Source organism: Hydra viridissima, unplaced genomic scaffold (genome assembly GCF_058129835.1).
Source record: "Hydra viridissima isolate aposymbiotic clone 2 unplaced genomic scaffold, HvirCarnegie_v1 scaffold_10, whole genome shotgun sequence".
Lineage (NCBI taxonomy): Eukaryota > Metazoa > Cnidaria > Hydrozoa > Anthoathecata > Hydridae > Hydra > Hydra viridissima.
In genome coordinates, this window is record NW_028324309.1 from 17,338,021 (window position 1) to 17,359,354 (window position 21,334).

Below are 21,334 nucleotides of genomic sequence, written 5' to 3' on the forward strand. Positions count from 1 at the left end.
CCAGGAATTACAAAATATATATGTATATTTCCAAATATATATAAATATTTATGCATTTCCTCATTTAGACCAAAATGTTAAAAACTGTTAAGTAGTTTATCTTCTCCGCTCTATTTTTTTTATTTCTAGACCTGCACTTTTATCTCTCCTTACTATGTTACCTCTCTCTTTTCAAGTTCATTAATCTTGTTTTGAACTTAGTGTCATTTTATTATTAAATAACATATATTAAACTTGTTTATAAACTCATGTTCCTAGGAGTATGCTGCAGCACTACATTTATACTACCTGACGGGGAAGTAAACAAGATCGACATGGAGCTCGTCCCCTTAAGAATAGTCATCAGGATGCTAATCCGGACGACAGCAAGTATTCGTCTAGTTCCCGAAGGAGAAGCAAACTCTGGGACGACATTCCACGGGGTCTTCTCTGGACGGAGTGTGCATGAGTCTGCAAGGCAATTAGCTGGAGGACGATAAACTACAACTCATGATGCTAAAGTTTTTCATTTTTTTCTTTCAGTTTTGAAAACCGCTATTTTTGTTCTAAACAAATGATTTTGTATATCTAAATGGTTTTACTAACCAAAGTATATATATGCATTCATGTAGCACAAGTATTTTAAATTGTATTTAAACTGGTTGATTGATATATCCGTTTATATTTACTATAAAAATATTTACTAGGTTGATCATGAATGAGGGAAAAAAAACCTTCAATTAGATCTTCTTAACTAAGTTAGAAAAAAAAATGCTTTTCACTTAAGAATCCAGTTACTTTCCTGCAGCTTTCATGAAATTCATTGTCTAGGGAACAAGAACTCACATCACTGGATGAGAAATTTAAGTTTTTCTTATGCTTCATGAGTAGCGTGTAATGGAAGTACTTCTACCAGTTGGAGTTTTAGTTTTAGTTAACACCTACGTGATTCCTCCAACGAAAAAACACTTCTCCTTTTGGATTTTTTTCAAAACATTAAGTTAAAAATAAGAAATTCTAAATACGATAAGCATACTAAACACACCCCTTTATCAGCAATGCACAAGTTGTTATTACGCGAGGTAAGAATTATTTTATTCTATCTCCCATTTCAAACGTTGAAAGAAAGTTTTTGATTTTTTAGTAGAAGTAAAAATTACCCAAATATTTAGAATTACTTTTTAATCCTTTAAAAAATTATTCTATAGAAAAACTTTTAAAATACAATTGATTTTTCAATTCTTTTTCAAAATAGTTCGTTTAAATATAAGTTTATTAAAGCATAAAATATTACTTATAAGTAATATTTTATGCTTTAATAAACTTATATTTAAACGAACTATTTTGAAAAAGAATTGAAAAATCAATTGTATTTTAAAAGTAACCATAACTTAACTAAAATTAATAACTCAAATTCTCCCAATGTTTAATATGGGAGATGGAACAAAGTAATTCTAACCTCGCGATTATGTATGAACAACCGTTTAGAAAAAAATAGTTTTGATACGTGGGTTTTCTATGAGCCCAAATTGAAAGGGATAAGTAATTTAACTGATTTTAAAGTTTTCCATGTGTCCTGAACACCTAAATTCATTATGTAAGATATCATGTTATTTTGATAAAGTTTTCCATGGGTCCTGGACACCTAAATACAATATATTAGATAACCTGTTATTTTGACAAACATTTCGGACTTTTTTATCATTTACTTTTAATCACCACGGCACCTTATTTAATATAAAAACAGACTTTCAAACCCAAAGTTACAAGGCTTATCAATACACCTCAGAAAATCTTTACACATTTTAGCACGCTAAAAAGTATGATTGTATAAATTCGAAGAAGCAAAACGTAAAAATAATGATTTTGAATTGTGTTATGATCGAACAAAACTATTGTTGAAAGTCTTACTTAAAAAATCTATGACATTTTTATCCAATTTTTTTTTTTTTTTTTTACTTTCTACTTTCTCGTAAATTAACAGATAAACAACAATATCGATAACGTTATTCAAAAATAATCACAGTATCAGAATGGTGTGAAAATAAAATTATCAACACTTTCTTTTCCGTCTACATTTCGTCTTTCGCCTTTTTACTCGTCGTTTCAGGTATACAACTATAAGAACCTTCAAGTGGAGCAACGGTGTTTGGTGGACACTGTTTGCATTCGCCTGGCCCATCCTCTGCTTTGAAATAACCAGATGCACAAGCCTTGCATCCAAACATGTGCGGACTTTTTTCGTAACCACGAGGACATTTTTCACAGTAATAGTCATATAGACGAGGTTCGGAAGCGTTTGCACATTTTGAGCATTGTCGGGTCATGTGATTGTAGAACATATTTTCGTCTAGGCAATAATTTTCTTGACCAGGAAGAAATTCTTTAGTTTTTTTTTCAGATTTTTCTTCGTTTGTCCTTTGTAGCAAAAGTTCGCCCGTACAAGTAAATAAAAGTTTTCATCTGGTTGAGGCATGATTGGTTTAGAAGCGCTTTTGAGAGTTATCTTCAAAGAAGATTTCTCTAGGCCTGGCAACAGATCGCCAGTAATCAATCCCTTGGTATTAACGCATATATCTCCAAGCTGAGATTTACAAGGCACTAAATCGTATGCATTTTTTCTATTTCTTTGCAAGTTGAATCTGAATTTTCTGTGTATTTATTTACGAAAACGATTCCGTCGTCTATGACGTACGTTTTACCGTTTACCTCTTTTTCTAAGACAACAAAATTTAGAATTAATTTATAATCATATGACGAGCTCGGGGGGAGAAACAAGTTTAGTTCTTCAAAGAATATTGGCCCATTCTGCTGTGAATCAATCCATTGGTTATCAACTAACCATTGTTTTCCAGGTATTTTAAAGAGAATTACTCCATCAGTCTCTGTGGCATTATTTATGGTATACAAACTAGAGAGATCGATTGTTCCTTTCTGTTTCTTACCGAGAGAGAGAGTTGTGCAGGGATGCAAAAAAGATCATTTTCTCTTACAACACCAGGGCAATCACCCATGCGACATTGATTGGCACTTATCAATGGCGCTACATCACCATTAGGATTTATGAGAAGACTATCGGATTTGACAGGCTGTTTTCCAAAGCTCATACAAGTCAAATAGTTGCATGCATTCTCCATTAATATAGATTTGTGATAACGCAGCAAATACATTGTATTTGTAAACAATAAAGTTTTTTCAATTTCCTCTGAAGCAGTCTTTTTGAATGTTTCTTCTATGTTCTGCGTACCTGCATGAGCAATTTTAGCTCTTACCACTTTTGCTAAACTATCCATTATTTCAGTTTGTAATTCTAACATGTCATTGTATAGAGCGCTTATTACTTGACTATTTACTCTAGCATTAGGACAAGCACCTCTGGCAGCGGCAACAAGTGCTGGAGTTGCACCTACCGCTGTATCGGGATCTTCAATAATATCACAACTTGTCACAATCAATTCATCCAATAAAGCTGAATATTCTTGAACTTCATGTTTAACAATTGCTTCGTCGAATTCATTATAACTTTTTAGGAACGCGTCTGAATCTTCACTCTTAAAAGGCTTCGAATCATCTTTGTTAAGTATGCGCATGATGTCGGCAAAATGTTCAGCGTTTAAACTTACTTGTTGCGTAATTGACTCACTGCGAGTTGTTAATTAGGGTAAAAAGTCATTTTTTATAAAAGTAAGCTTTACAATAACATTAGTTTCTTTCATGTCTTCGCTTAATCGACTTTCAATCTCTAGGAAACTATCAGCTCCGTTTACAAACCACGAAAGCGGATTCCCCATTGAAACAGCAGCCAGCGTCATTGTAGCAACCTTTTGATTAAGATCTAAAGTACTAACTTCAAATGCATATTTAAAAATTTCTGCTAGCTGATTTCCCAGAACATATTGTTTTTTTCTAAGAAGTGTATTTGACTTTGTCCAACTATTGTATGCAGAATCAAGGTCTGCGTTAGCTCTGTTTTCGTCCTACTCAGCCAAAGTTCCAAAGTATTCCCCGAGAGCCGATGTTATTTTGACTGAATTTCAGAAAACTTTTGACTCAAAAAGTTGTTTTTGAGCATTTCCAAATGATTTATGGAGGTTTTAATATTAATTTTATCTCCCTTACTACTTGAATTAAGATGGTTGAGCGTGTCTAGCAAAACGATTTAACTAAACAGAACTCTCGATACAGAGGGTTTAGCTCGTGGCAATCAACCTAATCTCTGGATTCTTTTTTTTTTCTCTTTTAAATAAAAGTTTTACTTTAAAAAAGTTAAGTTTTTATATTCTCATTTATTTATTTCTTTATTCTAAAAAAGTTTTAAAACAGCTTTAAACAAAATAGCTTAAAGTAAAATGAACAATCCGTACTTTTTCTGTCAACTTTTAAAATTGAGTTTTTTTTTATTTCGTCTGCTGAATGTTTATCAAGTAGAGTGCAATCTTTTTCATCGTACCAATCACCACAATCATTGTCAGTGTTGCATTTTTTTATCAGCAGGTTTACAAACGCGATCTCGACAACAATAAACATCGCCATTCTTGCATGGATTGAGACAATATTCATGTCCAACCAAATCTGATCCACATTCGTAAATTGTAGGCGTGTCTAAAGTGTTCGAATGAAATTTGCGCAAGAAGAATAAAGAAAAAGACGAAAATGTAATATATATAAAATAATTACATAAAATAAGTATATAAAATAAATGAAACAAATGTAAAAAAAAAAGAAGTAAAACAATAATATATTAAAAGCATTTAAATGAAAACAGCCTTTAGAGATGCAATTTTTGTTCTTTACTATACCACACTATTGTTTTGTAATTTACCGTACTTAACCATGATTTTTCCGTACTTTCCTATGCTTTAAGTCAATCAATTCGATCCTCCTCATATCGTGGATGACCACTGCTTACTCGGAGACGAACAGTCTGTCGAGTAGCAGGCTTTAAATCACATAGTCCAATTAAGGTTTCCCTCCCTCTATTTCTCTTTTTTTCCGTAAGGTCTTTTTTCTTTGGCAGAGGTTAACTGCCCGCATATTATTTTCTCATCAAACCAACTAAATCTCCGTTTATGAAGTGTGTTTCTATTTTCAACAAGTCTGTTAACTTGAATTTAAGTTTCAACTTTTAGTACTTGATGTGGTCAATTAAGGTTCTTCGAAAGGCTCTACATTGGATGGAGCATTCGGTTCAGTGCAATCAACTAGATTTGATTCGATTTCTTGAAGATGAAAAATCGTAGTTGTTTTTGAAGCTGAAGACCAGTATTTAGATAAATCACCTTTGGCTTGCTTTGCATTGAAAAAGTATTTCAAAATATTTCAGAGCCTTTTTTTTCATTTATACTTTATTCTATATAGAATATATCTCATGTTATCATGTCATCATCTGTTCCTCGACTTTGCATGACTGTTGACATATTTGTCAGCTCTTTGTACAAATTGGCTTTTACATTTGCGTAATAATAAAAAATTCAAAAATTTAATAGATTAATGAGAATAAGGAACTTTCATACAGAGACTACGCAACAGCAAGTATAAAACTTGTAAAATAGCAAACAACAGCTTCTGGTAACAAATAACTATTGAATATCTAGTAACTATAAAATATCCAGATATAAAATATCTGGTAACTATTGCATAAAGTCAAGAAATGCATTTCGAAGACTTACGAAACTTTTTGTTCACAATTTGAAAACAATTTTTTTTCTTATTAGTTTCCATTTTTCAAAGTAATACACAAACTGAATCTCTTCCTTTTGAACATTTTAGATCAATTGCGATCTTTTTTTTTTTTTAATAAAGATTATGAGGATACAAGCATCATCACAAAAACTCTATTTGTTAATAATTAGAATTTTTATGACTACTGCTGATACAACTTTTTTTTTTAGTTTTATCTAATAATATATAAATCTAAAAAACTGGTGCGTCACAAATTTTGATAACTTTCCCTCACTTTTCAAGTAACATCTTCACAAAAACACAAGCTCTTCTCCACCCCCCCTCCCCCTCGGCGAGTAATGTTACACATTAATGACTCCATAAAGAAATATTTTGAAATTATTTCATCCTTTAAGAAAAATTTTGTACTTTTTCTGATCTTAAGTGGTAATGGATTTTTTTTTTATTCATTTTTATTTTTCTTGTTAAAGATAATAATTTTCATTTTTTTTTATTTGCCTTGTTAAAGTTATTATTATTATTTTTTATTTGTATTGTTAAAGACAAAATAAGTAACACAAAATAAGTATAAATTAATTTTTTCTATAACCAAATCAGGATGTGGTAAATCAGTCACCTGTACATTAAATCTATTGGATAACTTTCTTTTAAATTCTGGTAGCAGGTATGGAAAATTAATATTACTCTGTTTTGTCTACGTTTTTCATGTTAAAGTGATCTACAGGTTCTATTAAAACTTGGAACATGATTTTCTCAGTTCGGAAAAACATGGAGTTAGAACAAAACAAATCTAATCTCGCGATATGGGTGTTAAAGCAAACATTTTTGTGTCATAACTTAAGAAACTTGTCTTTGATAAATATTTATTTTGCTGACCGATATGTCTACTTTTAAATCCAGTGTAATGTTTCGCAAAACTGAACAAAAATTATCTATTAAAGATAGAGTAGCATATACATCAACTCAACATATATCAACGAAAAACTAGAAAATGATTGTTCAAACGCAAAAATACATTCCCAGCGCAGCAAATAAGATGCTTGCTAAGTTTCACAACGACATTATAAACTCAACAAGGCTGTTCTGTAAAATTATGACTAAGGTAGCGTTTCAAAACTTTGTAGTTCACCCCTCTGGCCCTCTGTACAACCTAAAGTTGCGAAATTGTAACTAAGCTATAATCAAATTCGAAACTAAATTTTCATTCTATAAAAACAACTGGCCCACTGTGCTCTGTTGTAATCCATTTCGAAACTACGCCATCACCCTATAAAAACTAGTTAAACAATGTTGAATTTTGGATAAAAATCATAAAACCATGTTTTAGACAGTGCTGCCAGACAAACCTTCGTGATTCATGAAATGTTAACATCAGGTAAGACCTTTTTTTCGCACCTTCCTTCTTTTTTGCTTTGTTTATCAATTGGAGATAAGAAAGATTGTCGTTAAAGATAAAGGAAAATTGGAGTCTGTTTCATTTTTTGACCAAGGCAAAGTATTCTATCTTAAACGATACAAGAATAAAATAAAAACCTACCAAAATGCTAATATTCATCAATTTCTCAACAAGATCAATTTAAATTCCATGACTCAAGACCACTACATTAAAAACGTGGGTATTTTTCATTGCTTAAATCTAAAAAGGTTTTTCTAAATGAATTTTCCTACTTTCTTGGGGATAATTATAAGTTTTGAGGTCTCTTAAGAAATTTGATGCTTTGTTAAAAAAAAAGCGAAACATTGTACTTTACTCAAAGTATTTTCCATCGTTAGCAACGACACTTCTTCATCTTACGGCAGCAAAAAGATTTTGATTCGTCGTTTGAGACGATCCATGAATTGACCCAGTTAATTGTCGCACTTTCTCATCTCTTTTAAGATTTCTGAATATTGAAGAAAAAAGAGGCTCTCCAAAAAGCTAGTTTTTGCTACTTCCCCAGCACCATTTAGTTTTATTAATTCAAAAAGTATCAGTTTGTTCGTTTACTATACAAACTTACTTTTAAGTGGTTTAGGTGGTTTTAAGTGTGTAATAAAAATCAAGGTCTTTAAAACGGTATTCGAATCCCAACAATTTTAAACATTATTTCTTTTAAAAAAAGCTTTTGAATGGAGTGTTCTGCAGGACTTTGGAAAACTATGAGCATCGATAAACTAGTATAAAGAGCATTTGATAGAGGCATAGAAACTGTCGTCTTAGCTAGAAACTCTTAGGAGCACAATGAAACATTTACTTTGTCTAATATAAAGTTGAATCTATCTTATCCTTAAAAGAAACATTTTCAGATGCCTCTATGCTTACGTACGCAAATAAATCAAAGAGACAAAAATTAATACCTAAGAAGACTGGAAATGGATAACAAAAAAAAAACCAAAGTGAAGCGATTTTTTACTTTTTATATGTCATTGTAAACACAATTTAGTTTTATAAGATTTTCAAAAGATGGTGTAACTAGCGTTAAATTCAATCGTACTGTACTGTAGCTCTGTTCATCTTAAATTGTTATTGTCTCTCTCTATTTAAATTAGCCCGTGTTGTGTAAACAACATACTTTTATTATTCTCTCATCATGTCAAACATTGTGCAAACAAAATACAATAGGCGGGATGTGCTGCTTTTTCAAAGAAAAGTGCAAATCATAAACATCGATTGCGGTGTGAAACAAATAAAAAAAGGAAGAAGCTCCATCATTAAAATCATGTGAATACTTGACTCGGGGATTTTTGCATTAGGATGTCACGAGGGGTGAAAACTGGATCCTTTGCGCAATTTAAAGCGCAGAAGTTTGAGGGCAAAGCTCGACCTTGATCATCTTTAACAGCAAAAAAAAAACGAGTATTCGTTAAAAGAGGCTAAAACCGTTCACCTGATGGGATTAACTTGTAGTGATCTCCTTTGAGTTACTTCAGCCTACGAAACCTTCACTGGGGAACGTTATCAACATCAATTGAGCCGAGCATTAAAACACAAAGATCCCCATAAGCCAAAAAAGTATGACAAATAGATCTTTAAGCACAACAATGATCGGTAAGATGATGCAAAAAATGTTGAGATCACATTGGAAGCGCTAAAATTGCATGTCCTGCTCCGCTCCCCGTTTTCACCATGCTCCTTCCAACTATCACTTGTAACAGTAAAAGACTCATGGCCTGGCCAGCAGCACTTCACTTCTAATGAAGTTTCCTAAAAAATTGGATGTTTCGTGGATTGTCTAAAAAGACCAGAATGTTTTTAAAGCCAAAAAGTTGGGAAAAGTCGAAGCTAGCGTTGAAAAATATTTTGAATAAAATACAGTTCACCAATTTCTTTGAATGAAGCTTCGAATTTACAAATTAGCCCCCTAAAAACTGGTTTGCAACCCCAACAAAATTAATATTAGTTGAATTCGCACTGTCATAAAACTGAAGAAGGAATATCCCTGAAACTTTCCGACGCTTTAGTAATCATTTCCGCTGCATCGTTAGCTTGCTTTCTTGGAGAACCAAATAACAACTACGCAAAGCAGAAATACAACCTTTTTCAACTCATCTCATTTGTAACAAACCACAACAATGAGTTTGATTACACGTTAAGTTACTAAAAACGGTTCTTTATGGATAAGTTACTGCTCCAATTCGCGTTACTTTACGTTTCAAACATGGCGTATTCACCGTGCGGATGACGTCATAAACTGGAGGCGAGTTTTTTTTAACAGAAAAAAATAAACACCTTACTCTTTTCTTTTTTTTTTTAATCAACAATGCAAAATAAAATACAATATATATTTTTTATCAGCAATATGCAGTAAAATACAATATATGCAGTAAAGATATAAATAAATATATATATAATTATCAATTTAGACATTTCAGGCATCAGAAAAAAAGATTTTTTTCTTTGTTGGCCAATGTTATTAAATACTGAGTTTCAAAATTTTTTGTTTTGGTTCTTTTTCAGATCTTGGAGAATACAAATTACAAAAGTTTTTAAAGAATATTTTTGAAAGTATAACCCCATGGTTTCTGTTCATATTTAGTTGGTATGATTCAGAAATAAGCATCATTAGATTGCACAAAGAAGAAATACATGTATTATCAGCTACTTCACGAAACATTATATAGCAATATATTACCCATTGACATACCAAATCACCAGGCACTGTTAATCCCCCATGATTGATTTCCTCAGTAAAATCTCTGAATTTCTCATAATATAAATACGAGTCATCTGAATCTTTATCATTTCTAACAATATATCCGGCTATGTAAATCAAATTAATTTTACATCTATAGATAATATTTTTTCTAATTCTGGTAGGTTATCAAATATCAAACATTTTTCTTCATTTAAATAAAAACCACATCTTTCACAAGAATGCCCTGATGTAGTAAAATCAAGACCAACACCATTATTGTCTAGCTTTAAAAGTAGTTTTGTTTTTATAATACCAACTTTCTCAAGTACTTGTTGAACAGTAATAAAGTATGTACCACCTGATCCTTGCCTGAGTTTTCCAAACTGTTTCTCTAAAGGATCAGTTGTAAATGTTCCAAGCAAAACATATGTGTGACTTGTAGACAAGAGGAACTTTGACAACTCCACAAGACCATTACAAGTATGATAAAGACTATTAGAAGTATTTTTTGAGAAACATTTAAAACAGACTTTTTGAGAAGAGCACATTTGTTTAGCCATGTTTCCAAATTCTAACAGTTTTTGAAGATTAAAGTCACCAGAAGAGAAAATAGCAGCTCGATTTGGATCACGCATACGTACATCTGCATAAGGGCTATGAACATTAACAATTCTCCAAAATTCATTTATTACTGAAAGAAAATAAATAGTATCATCAACATCTTTTAATTCTGGATGACATTTTAAGGCACACACTGTTTCTTCACAAAATACTTTCAGACAAGTTGAAACTTTTTGCCTTTCAATTGGTTTGGAAAACACAGCAATGTCAGTAAGTTTAGACATTTTAATCATTTGATTTGATTCTAATTTATGTAATGCTACAATGTGAGACCATTTAGCAACTTTTTTTTTCCTTTTTAACAAAAAAAAAATCAAGTTCTTGAGTTTTTTCAGTTATCCAATTATTGCGAATATTTTTTAAAAGGTGTACATAATCATATAAGAGATATATATTATCTTTTGTTCGCCAAGGTACACCATCTGTCTCAAATTTCTTGAAAAATGCCTGATTTATCCTGTTACCATCACAAATTATAGATACAACATTACCACCTGCTGCTTTTATGGCAGATAAAAGAAAGCTAGTTTGTTCAAAAAGAAAATTTGAATCAACTTTACACACAGGAAGCATTTTGCATAAAAATTTGGGTCCACCAAACAAAGTTACAACCATAAAACTTAAACAGTATTAGCAAGAACACTTGGATTGTTAACTGCTTTTCCAAAAACTGTTCCCCCATGGTACTGCAACATAGTCTTAACATAAACTTCATCTAATAAAAGAATACAATTTTTATGTCTAATATCTGTTAAATTTGAAAAAACCTTTTGTAAATAAATATTCTCATGAATAGACTTCACTTTAGATGTTAGTCTTGTTAATGTTGTAATGCTAGGAAGTTCAAAGTCTTCTCTGAGACAATTATATGTAGAACGTGACATTGCAAAGTAGTCAAATGCTCTTACCATTGTTTCAACAGAATACTTTTTATCGGTAAAATATTTATCACCCATTGAAAAAAGTTGCTGTTGAATAATATTTTTTTTACTACTTATCTCACAAGTATTTAAAAATCGAACAGCTTCTGTAATATGGGAACATCTATTCAATATGGTAATTCTGTTTTTTGAGAGAGTTTTTATTACACAACTAACTCCACAATGAAGTGATTTATAATGAAAATTATTATCTACTTTCAGAACAAACAAAGGTACACCTGTGCTATGGAAGAACTCTAATGATTGAATCAATACTTGATTCTCTGTTTTAATATTAAATACAGTTGAATCCCGTTAACTCGGACCCTGGATAAGTCGGACTTTTATTAAGTCGGACGGAATTTCAATTCCCCTTGAACATTCTCTATCAACTTACTGTAAAATCATCCGCTTAAGTCGTACCCTGGTTAAGTCGGCCTTTCGCTAACTCGTACTGTTTTTTGGGGTCCCTTCGGCAAAAAACTTCGCTTAACTAGGACTTTTATTTTGAATTTGTATGTAAGTGCGTATAATAACAAAACTTCCAATACTTCTATCAAAGTTCTAAACTCTAAACGCTCGAAAAAAAATACTTTTGCGTCAAATATAATTAAATATAGCTAAACATTTTCACGGAGAGCTTTCGATTTAGTTAAACGTCGATTAAATTCTATTTGTTAATAACTATTACATTAAAAATTTAAAAATATCAAGTAAAATTCAAAACTTAGAACGTTCGAAAATTAATTACTTTTGCGTCATTTAAAATAGCTTTGAACGCTTCAAGGCTGTTTGAAAAAGAATTGTGCGAGTCGCTGAAAGAAACATCGATTTTGGACTTTTTTCGTGTATAGTATATATACTATATATATAAAAATATATATTTTACATAAGATTATATTATTCAATATATATGTACATAATATTTATATATCGAGGAACATTCGATAAGTCTCGAAATCTCAATAAGTCGGACATTTTCAAAAAGTCCGACTTAACGAAAGCTTTGCTTAATTCGGACATTCGCTAAGTCGGACAAAAATTATATACCCCTTCAGAGTCCGAGTTAACGGGATTCTACTGTAGTATATTAACTCCATTAAAGTTGTAGTTTTCAATGTTTGCTTTCAGATCATTAAACGATTTTATAACATCTTTAAAATTGAACTCAGACAACTTATCAGGTTGAAAATTTCTAGTTTCTGAATGAGTTCTTGAAGTAGTTCTGGGACAAGCAGATGGCTTAGGAATTAAACTTGGTTTTACACACGTAAACACAGATGGAGGATCACGAGGTCTTTCTTTGCCATAATCTTTTGTTGAAACGTATCCAACAGGCCAGTGCCTTTCACAAACAACGGTGTCTTTCCCAGTGGCGTACCTAGGGTAAATAGCGCCTGGGGCAAACACCGATCTTGCGCCCTTCTTCCCCCACATAAAGTGCTTAATTACAACTTTTTAACAAATGATGACACAAATTTTATTTTATATAATATTTTTATTTTATATGATATATTATTTCTTAACTTATTTTATATAATTCTTGCTTATTGTATCGCAACCAAGCCTATTTTGCGCCCCTTTCAGTCTGGCGCCCAAGGCACGTGCCCTGCCTGCCCTACCCTAGATACGCCACTGGTCTTTCCTATCTGGTATATTGTCTCTTGGTATAACAGCCAACCACTTTTTTCTTTCTTCTGGTGTTCGAGGAAGGCAAAAAGTTTTTTCTTTGGAGCTTCTATCATAATTTCCGTTGCAATTTGTGACACAGCATTTACGACCCATGTTTATTATAAATATTATTGATTACTTAAAAACTTTGACTAAATAATTTAGCAAGACCCTTCAACGCTTCACAAGTATCAAAATTAAAAAATGCAAAATGTTCGCCTCCAGTTTTTGACGTCATCCGCACGGTGAATAGGCCTGTTATAAAGTACGCCACGGTTTCAAATCAACAAAAACTGTAGCAACAATCAAAATTCTATGCTTAAGATTTTTAAAAAACCAAGATCAAATAAAAAGCGTTTGCCTATTTCTTTTTTCAAATATTGTAAGTATTTTAAAAATGAGCATAGCTGTTACAAATTATACATGTTTAATATAAACTTCATATATTACCTTTATGAGCAGCAGTTTAATGGCAACTGGTTGTGGTCTTGTATACGGTCTAGCTTTACAACTGGTGAACCTGACACAACTTCGTGTTCCTCTTATAAGTTTAAGCCCATAGTGTCAATAAGTTCTAACGCTGAGGGCTCTTATTATTGATTCGCAAGAACATATAGGAGCTCCCATTGCCGAAGATCTTTCATTCTAATCAGCCAGTTAACTCCAAACATTTGCAAGGACTGAGCCGGTCCTATCAAGCTTTGGTGCCTACAATTTTACCTCGGTATTGCTTAAACCGGGATTCCATGCAAATTTAATCCTTCCACTGACGCAGGTACTCAAACACTCAAACATTCCCTTTCAAGTTCATAAACTAAAATGCCAAAACTGGTTTTTGCTATAGTAATTCATGTCTTTTATATTCACAAACGTGAATTCTTCAAGTCAGTTTATCCAGTTGTGTTATTATAAATGTCTTCTTGCGTATTAATGTGTATCGAAGTAGTGTTAGTGGGACAGGTCATCTTTAATAAAGTTGGGCACTTTTGAGCATAGTAGGGTAGTAACGCGACGCGTGAAAATGGTCATGGAAAGAGCCAGTAAAACAGATGACGTGACGGAGTTTTCATGTGCGAAACAATGAAAAGCTTTTAGTTCGAGGTATTTGTAAATATCTGCGGTTTTGTGAAGAGAAGCACCGTGCACAAGATGTAAACTTTACAATAAATTTTTAGCAACCCTTAACGCTTCATCTAGATTAGACTCACAAGAAATCTGTTTGTCATCATTTAAACCTGAAAAGTCTTCGAACTCTTTGAACTTAAAGATAACATCTGAAAACCCATAATGGTGGTGAACAAAGAAGACAAGGAACAGGGAATCAAAACATCAACCAAACTCAAATGGAGCATAAGTATGTAAATACCGGGTTAAACAAAAAAAAAAAAGCATTTAAATGAGAGGGGTTTGTTGTCAGAGATTTGATGGGAAGTGATTTTTTGTATTTCATTAGTTTCAGATTTAGATTGTTTCCATATTAGTCGTAAAATCGACTTCCCATACCTCAACCAACTTCTCTTCGTAACTACATCTGGCAGCTTCTCTACACTTTCGTACATCTGGCAGACTATTTGTACCATACAACCTAATGTCATGATATTGACTCACAGCCGACCAAGATGACATACAAAAACACTTTACTTTTTTTTTCATAGATCCTCTGCTACTGTTGCATACCAACAAAAGTAAAAGCCATCATGGTTGAAGGTAAAAGCATTATTTTTTTATTTTTGAGACGGAAAAATATATTTTTTAAAACTATATGGAAATATGGAAATATACAATATGGAAATAATCTACGAATTTTTGTTATTGAAACAAAAAATAAAAACGCTAAGGTTTTTCAGTGTGCATTCTTTTCACTTTTAGTAGTGAACTTAGATGAAGAATTACGTAAAATTCTTGCAAAAAGGTTGGAGAAGAAAGATTGTTTCAAATATGCTACATTTATTGGTTTGACGTCTGTCGAGTATGATGAAATCAAAGAAGCTAGTAGAAGTGATTATGAAATAATTTGGCAATGCAATGAAAAGCTACATCAAAAAAAACCTGGTGAAGAATGGCTTTTCATAAACAAGGCGCTTCAAGAAATGGATTGCAAAGAAGTTATAGAGGAATGCCAAGAATACTTCACCGAAAAGTGTGTTTTTTTATATTTTGATATAAGATTCAAGTTCAAGAGAGCCGTATAATATTTTTAATCTTTTGAAAACTTCTTCCATAGGAGAGATAATCCAGAAGAGATAGGTATGCGTTATTTTCATTAATTTTCTGCGTTGTTAGAAGTCGTTTCTTTTAGTGTTGTTTCATTTTAAAGGTCCATTATTTAATTGGGGCAAGAGAAAGTTATTTTTCTATGGCTACAAACCCAGGAGCGTGCGAACATCGAAAAGAGAGTTTCTAGAACTCTCCAAGGAAGTCAACTTTTCTAAAAAAGTTGCACAAAATGGATATTTCGTAAAAGATATGAACCGCGAAGATTTTGAAAATGAATCAATATCTTACTTTAATAATAACTTAAAAGACAATGACGGACCCATTGAACCTATCGTTGTCAACCATGATGAAAATATTGTTAAGTTGCTAGAGAGCTTGTGCAATAAAGTAAATGATGCTTCCTCTAAACTTTACTTGATATGCAAATATAACCCAAGTAAACATTTCGAATTTCTTGGATACAGTTGTCACCCGAAAAAACTTCCAAATCGCGACTGTTTCATCGCATACCTACAGAAAGAAAATATCTTTTTACTCATCCAAACTGCAAAAGAAATAATTCATTCGAAAAATGAGTTGGAAGATTCATTTTTCAACGCCACTTTAGTTTATCTAATGAATAAAGATATCCTTAAAGGCAGCAACGCATGTATCATGGCATTTGTTGCTGCTCCGGGCACCAGAAAAGATTTTGAATCTCGGCAAGATATTGAAGAAAACATCGGAAGGAATCTTTTTGTATTCTCTGAAGAAACCAGCGATGAAGAGAGATTTATAGACTTTATTCGCGAAAAGATCAATTTTGTTAATGATAACAGGGAGAAAAACAAAAAATATGACTCAAATATATTTAAAGTCATGGGTAGTAGAGTGTTAGCATTTCTCGCAACGGTTGAAAATTATTTGCCAATTTCTTCACAGGCTGATGACGGAAGCTCACCTACTGAAAAAAGATATCTTTTTTTATATAAAAAGCAGCGAGAGGTTTTAGAGACACCGAAAAAACATATCATAATTACTGGTCATTATGGAAGCGGAAAAACAATTTTAGCAATGCTGAAATTAGAAAGAACGTTAGAAAAGTGCAATGAAAACTCAATCATATATTTTATCTCCTACGATCCGCTCAGTATAATTGATAGCTTTATGAAAGAGTTTAGATCTCCTATTATCCCAAGAAAAAGCGTTCGTTCATTGATCTTATCGAAATGTTTATCAGATTCTTTAAAAGAACTGAGAAAACAGCATTTGGGTCAAAAAATGCTCGTCATCGTCGATGAATACAACGGAGAGGAGTTAACTAAGAAAGAAGCTAGAAAAATAAAGAGTTTATTAGATGAGGATTTTAAAGAATGTCTGTTTATCTTGATTCCTCAAACGATGAAAGCCATTCGAAAAAAAACAAGCTTTGAGTACAAAACTCACATGTTTAAGGAAACTGGAATGGATATCTATGAACTCCCTCACACCATGCGCACAAATGTTTCGATTAACAAATTTATCAATGTTGCTGAGGAAATAGTTTCCAGAGAGGAAAAAAAACTGTACTTAGATAAAAAATGGAACAAACCATCTCCCATTTACACTGAAGAGCGAATCGACGATCCAGAATCAAAAAAGAGTTTGACAACAAATCAAAAAGGCAGCAATATCAAAAAAGAGTTTGACAACAAACCAAACTTGGATCAAGAGTCAAGCAGCAGTTCAGACTTAAAGAAAGAGTTCGAAGACTTGCCTGTTTTAAATGAGGACAAAGGGTTTTCTTGTGAGCCTGATCTAGATGAAGCGTTAAGGGTTGCTAAAAAGCCTTGGTATCTTCCTTCAAACTTTAATGTAAAGTTTACATGTGGAGATAAATCAAAGCTCGGTCATTCAATTGATAATGAAATAACAGTCTTAATAAAGTTTACCCCATCAGACAATCCTACAAAGACTGCATATGCGTGGTTTTGTTTGTGCAAAAGGATTCTAAAGAAGAAAGGTAATGATTTATCTTGTATGCGCAACAGTATATCTAAATGGTTTTTTAAAGCATTGAGGCTTTTTTAGAGCGTTTAGTTTTATGTTACAATTTGCATAACGTTTAACTGAATGGTTTTAGGTAAAAAGGTTGTGCTCTGCATGAATACAAATGATTGCGAATATATTGCAATGGTCTTTAAACACTTTAAATATAATGCTTACATTAAATACACTTCCCAGGGAAACGATTCAAACTGCTTTACGTTGGCTGATAAAGATAACGCAGTGAAGCACTTTTTAGAGGAAAAGTTGCTTGTAACAGACGTAAGAGCTTTTCGAGGAATGGAGTGTGAAAACATGATGGTTGTTCTTGATTCGAAAGAGTGCGCTCTATACCAAAACGTTGATTTTGAAAAAATGATTTTGAAAAAATAAAAGAACTTTTAAATGCCGGAGCAAATGTCAATGTCAGAGCAGCTTCTTACGGATACACACCTCTCCATTTCGCTTCTACAAAGGATTGTGTTAAGTTATTACTTGATTATAAAGCAGATGACCAGCTTACAGACGACTTTGGAAGAACACCCATCAAAGCAGCTGAAATTGGAAACAGAAGAGAAGCAATGCAAGCATTGAAAGAGTATGAAATAATATGTAAGGCTTATCTACGTTTTGATTGGCAGTTGATGTTTAAACTTACGTTTTGGTGGATTGCTATTACTGGGTTGCGTTTTTGTTTTCGTCTTTCTTTCACATTTTGTATGTTATTTGGAAAAAAATATTTTTCTTCAAGTTGCAACTTAAATAAAAGCATTGAGTGCTGTTTACGTTTCAGATGCGTTGGAAAATAACAAAGAGGAGGACCTCCGTTCTTTGATTATCAACACAACAAAAGATGAAGTCTCCAGTGATTTCTTTTATAAATGCCTAAAATCAGCCTCTGATAAAAATAGTCCAAACTTTGTAGGGTACGTTATGTACAAATCTCCAAATAAAGTTGAAGAAGTCATACGTGATTCAGCCGAAAAAAATCACCATCTAGTTACAGCTATGCTTTTATTATGTTGGGCAGCGATTAATGATAAAGAAGAACTTTTAGATAATTTGCTTCACAAACAGTCAATCACAGCTCAGGATCTTCCCAAATTAATTAAGGAAGCTGTATACAGCGATTTAGATAGGCTTAATTTGTATGTCACAATTTTTTCATTTTATGTTAAACGCGCTCATAAGCAAACTATATAAATGTGTATCCCCACACACAAACACACAAACACAAATACACACAAACATATGTGCATTTATATATAAATATAAATACATACATGCATATATATATATATATATGTAAATGTAAATGTATATCTATGTATATGCATGTATATATGCCTGTATATGTATATTTTAATCAATGCTATTTTAAACAGTGCTATTAGGAACAAAGAAATTCAACTTCAGTTGGCAGTTAGTCTAGCATTACAGAAAAGTCATTTTAAAGCTGCATTTGTTTTATTAAAAGAACTCTTTTCCGATGAAGTAAAAAAGGAAGTTATATGGAGTGGTTTAGTCATTAAAGAAATCCATGTTGACTGGTTTAATTTTTTAGAAACGTTTGAAAAAATTGATTTAAGCAACAACAAACTGTCGCTGCAAACAAGTAAACTGTTTGAGTTACCTAACCTCGTTTGTTTGAATATTTCGGGAAACGAACTGAAAGAGTTGCCGAAAATCATTAACTGGAGTTCTTCTCTGACAGTTCTTGATTTGAGTAAGAACAAACTTTCTAAATTAGGTGAAACTTTTAATAATGCCAACCTGACAGAGTTATATTTGGCGAAAAATCTGTTAAAAGAAGTTCCATCCAGCATTGGCAGTATTAAATGTCTGGAGACATTGGATGTGAGTGAAAATGTGGAAATTTCTTCACTCCCTGGCTTTCTATGCAAGATTGATTCTCTACAAAATGTCTTTGTTAGTTCAAAGGTAAAATTCTGTCGACAGATTTTTCTATGTTTCTCGATACTTAAAAACAAAAATTCGTCATTCAATTAAATTAACAATAAAAACCAGTTATAACAAATTAGTGATGAGTGTAAATTATAAAATATAACAGAACTAAAAGTAATCGTAAAATATTTTTGTCAAGACAAAGCTTGGATAATATTAAAAAAAGTAATCGTGTTAAAACTTTAAATCGGAGTACGAATAGAATCAAATCCTTAAAACTATGAGAATTGATTGCAATCTTGTGAATCATTGACCATTTCAATTTTTACAAATTTCGCAAAGTGTTTTAAAATTTTCTCACTAAGTTCTTGCTTTCTCTCTGTCTTCACTTCATAAACTCCAAGCTGTCTTAAAAACTGTTTTCTGGTTTCTCCGATGAAATGAGCTTTTCACGCTTAATTAACGTGAAAGTGTGACCAATGACTTTAGAACTATTCTTGTGCCCGTTTGGTACAGAAACGACATATTCGAACTTAAAATTCAATGCTAGTTGAACATTTTAGATAATTAACCAAGAATAAGTTTTAAAGAGAGGTCTAAGTTTGTTCATTTTCACATCATTTTTATTTCACTTTCACTTTCGGTTTGTTTAACAAAAAAATAAATAAGATGTGAAATGGCGAAAAGAGACTTTCCCTAAAGTAAACCACGAAAAAAAATTTTAGCCTATTTTACTACAAAAATTTTGTTTAAATTTAATTTTTTGCATTTAATTCACTGCTTTGTATGAAATAATCTATATCATTAAAAGTACGTTAAAAATAGAAATATTTCTTGGTTTATATTTTGAAGCGAATGCACAGACAAACACGCATATGCACGGGCAGCACGCACGTACGTACTAACGTGAATAAGATTATTTTTAATTATTTAAAATGTTTTTATGAGTTAGCTTTTTATTTACAGGTTAAATTTGACGAAAAACTTGCAAAGATTGTCAAACGCAAATGACCCGATGTTACTTACTATCGTTTTATAAACAAGAAGATAATTTACCAATTTCTGTGCAAATAAATTTATGTGCAAATAAATTTATGTGCAAATAAATTTATGTGCAAATAAATTTATGTGCAAATAAATTTATGTGCAAATAAATTTATGTGCATACACCTTTTGCTTTAGTTCTGAATAATTTTCCTGCATTAGCTTTTTAAAACTTGTTTTTAGCGGTTTTTTTTGGTATCTTATATTTTCTAACTCCAGACATCTTAAGGTTTAAAAAAGTTATTTGTTTCCTCAGGCAGCTCCCAACTTTCAATACACTACAAGAACTGGACACAGCTGAGGCTAGTGGTGTTACATTAGTTTCAGAGGGGCGAATGTAACTGTATTAATGTAGCACCTTGATGTCCACCAACATCATTACTCGATATATTGAAAAATAGAAAACATAGTGACTCGTTTACTGTCAAAATAGACAGCCATATTGGACCTTTCCTGATAAAAAAAAAAAAAAAAGTTTAATTAAGACACGTGTTTACAATCAGACTTTTTGTTCAAGCAAGTAAATTTATAATTTTTTTGCAATTTAAGTTTGACAGAAATTTTTTTTTAAATATTGCATGATATTTCAAAAAAGCGAGTGTCATTTTGTTAAGTATAACAAATGACAACCAAATTAATATGACATTTAACTTTGCTATTAAATGAAAGAAATTTTTATGAACTCGTTTTTTAAAATGTGATACTTCAAAAAAAAATCACAAGAGACCTTTTAAAAAGACCAGGGGGTACCATATCAAAAGAAAAATAAATACTCGGCTGTCATGATGGATTGGCGGTGAGAAAGATTCGGACACATTTCTAGCTCGAGCTTTTTTACACAAGGATCCAAAATTATAACTGAAGGTTAACCATTTGTACGGATAAACCAACTAAAAGTGTTATACAAAAGGTTTCTTTCTTTTTTTGCAGCATCAAGTTGTCTGATGTTGCAGCAAAAAATTTTGATGAGAAAAAAATGACTTTTATTTGGTCTTGTTAAACTGGCATTTATCAACTGCAATATAATGGCAAGTTTTTCGTGCAAGACTAAAGAGAGTTTTTGTGATGTCTCGGTCTGAAAATTTAATGTGTGCCTTCTTCTACTTCAAACAATAAAAACCAAAGAAGTATCTCAGACTAAATTGCATATTTTTTTTGATAGAAAAACACAGCCCA

The 21,334-nt window shown here is 32.0% G+C and overlaps 1 protein-coding gene across 4 annotated transcripts; it reads left to right on the forward strand.

The window, feature by feature from the left end:
- The first annotated feature begins 6,899 nt into the window (after positions 1-6,899).
- LOC149883417 (uncharacterized) lies at positions 6,900-20,279 on the forward strand. Of its 4 annotated transcripts, none has more exons than XM_090100319.1 (9): positions 6,900-7,036; positions 14,644-14,695; positions 14,858-15,128; positions 15,213-15,235; positions 15,306-17,186; positions 17,307-17,891; positions 18,003-18,357; positions 18,595-19,150; positions 20,081-20,279. In XM_090100319.1, exons 2-6 carry the CDS (start codon positions 14,686-14,688, stop codon positions 17,600-17,602), a joined length of 2,481 nt encoding a protein of 826 aa, XP_089956445.1. In that variant the 5' UTR covers positions 6,900-7,036; positions 14,644-14,685; the 3' UTR covers positions 17,603-17,891; positions 18,003-18,357; positions 18,595-19,150; positions 20,081-20,279. The 4 variants fall into 4 exon arrangements, with proteins under 4 accessions (XP_089956445.1, XP_089956447.1, XP_089956444.1 ...); XM_090100318.1 differs by lacking the exon at positions 6,900-7,036 and adding an exon at positions 9,597-10,607; XM_090100321.1 differs by lacking the exons at positions 18,003-18,357; positions 18,595-19,150; positions 20,081-20,279 and having other exon boundaries at positions 17,408-17,627.
- The last annotated feature ends 1,055 nt before the right edge of the window (positions 20,280-21,334 follow it).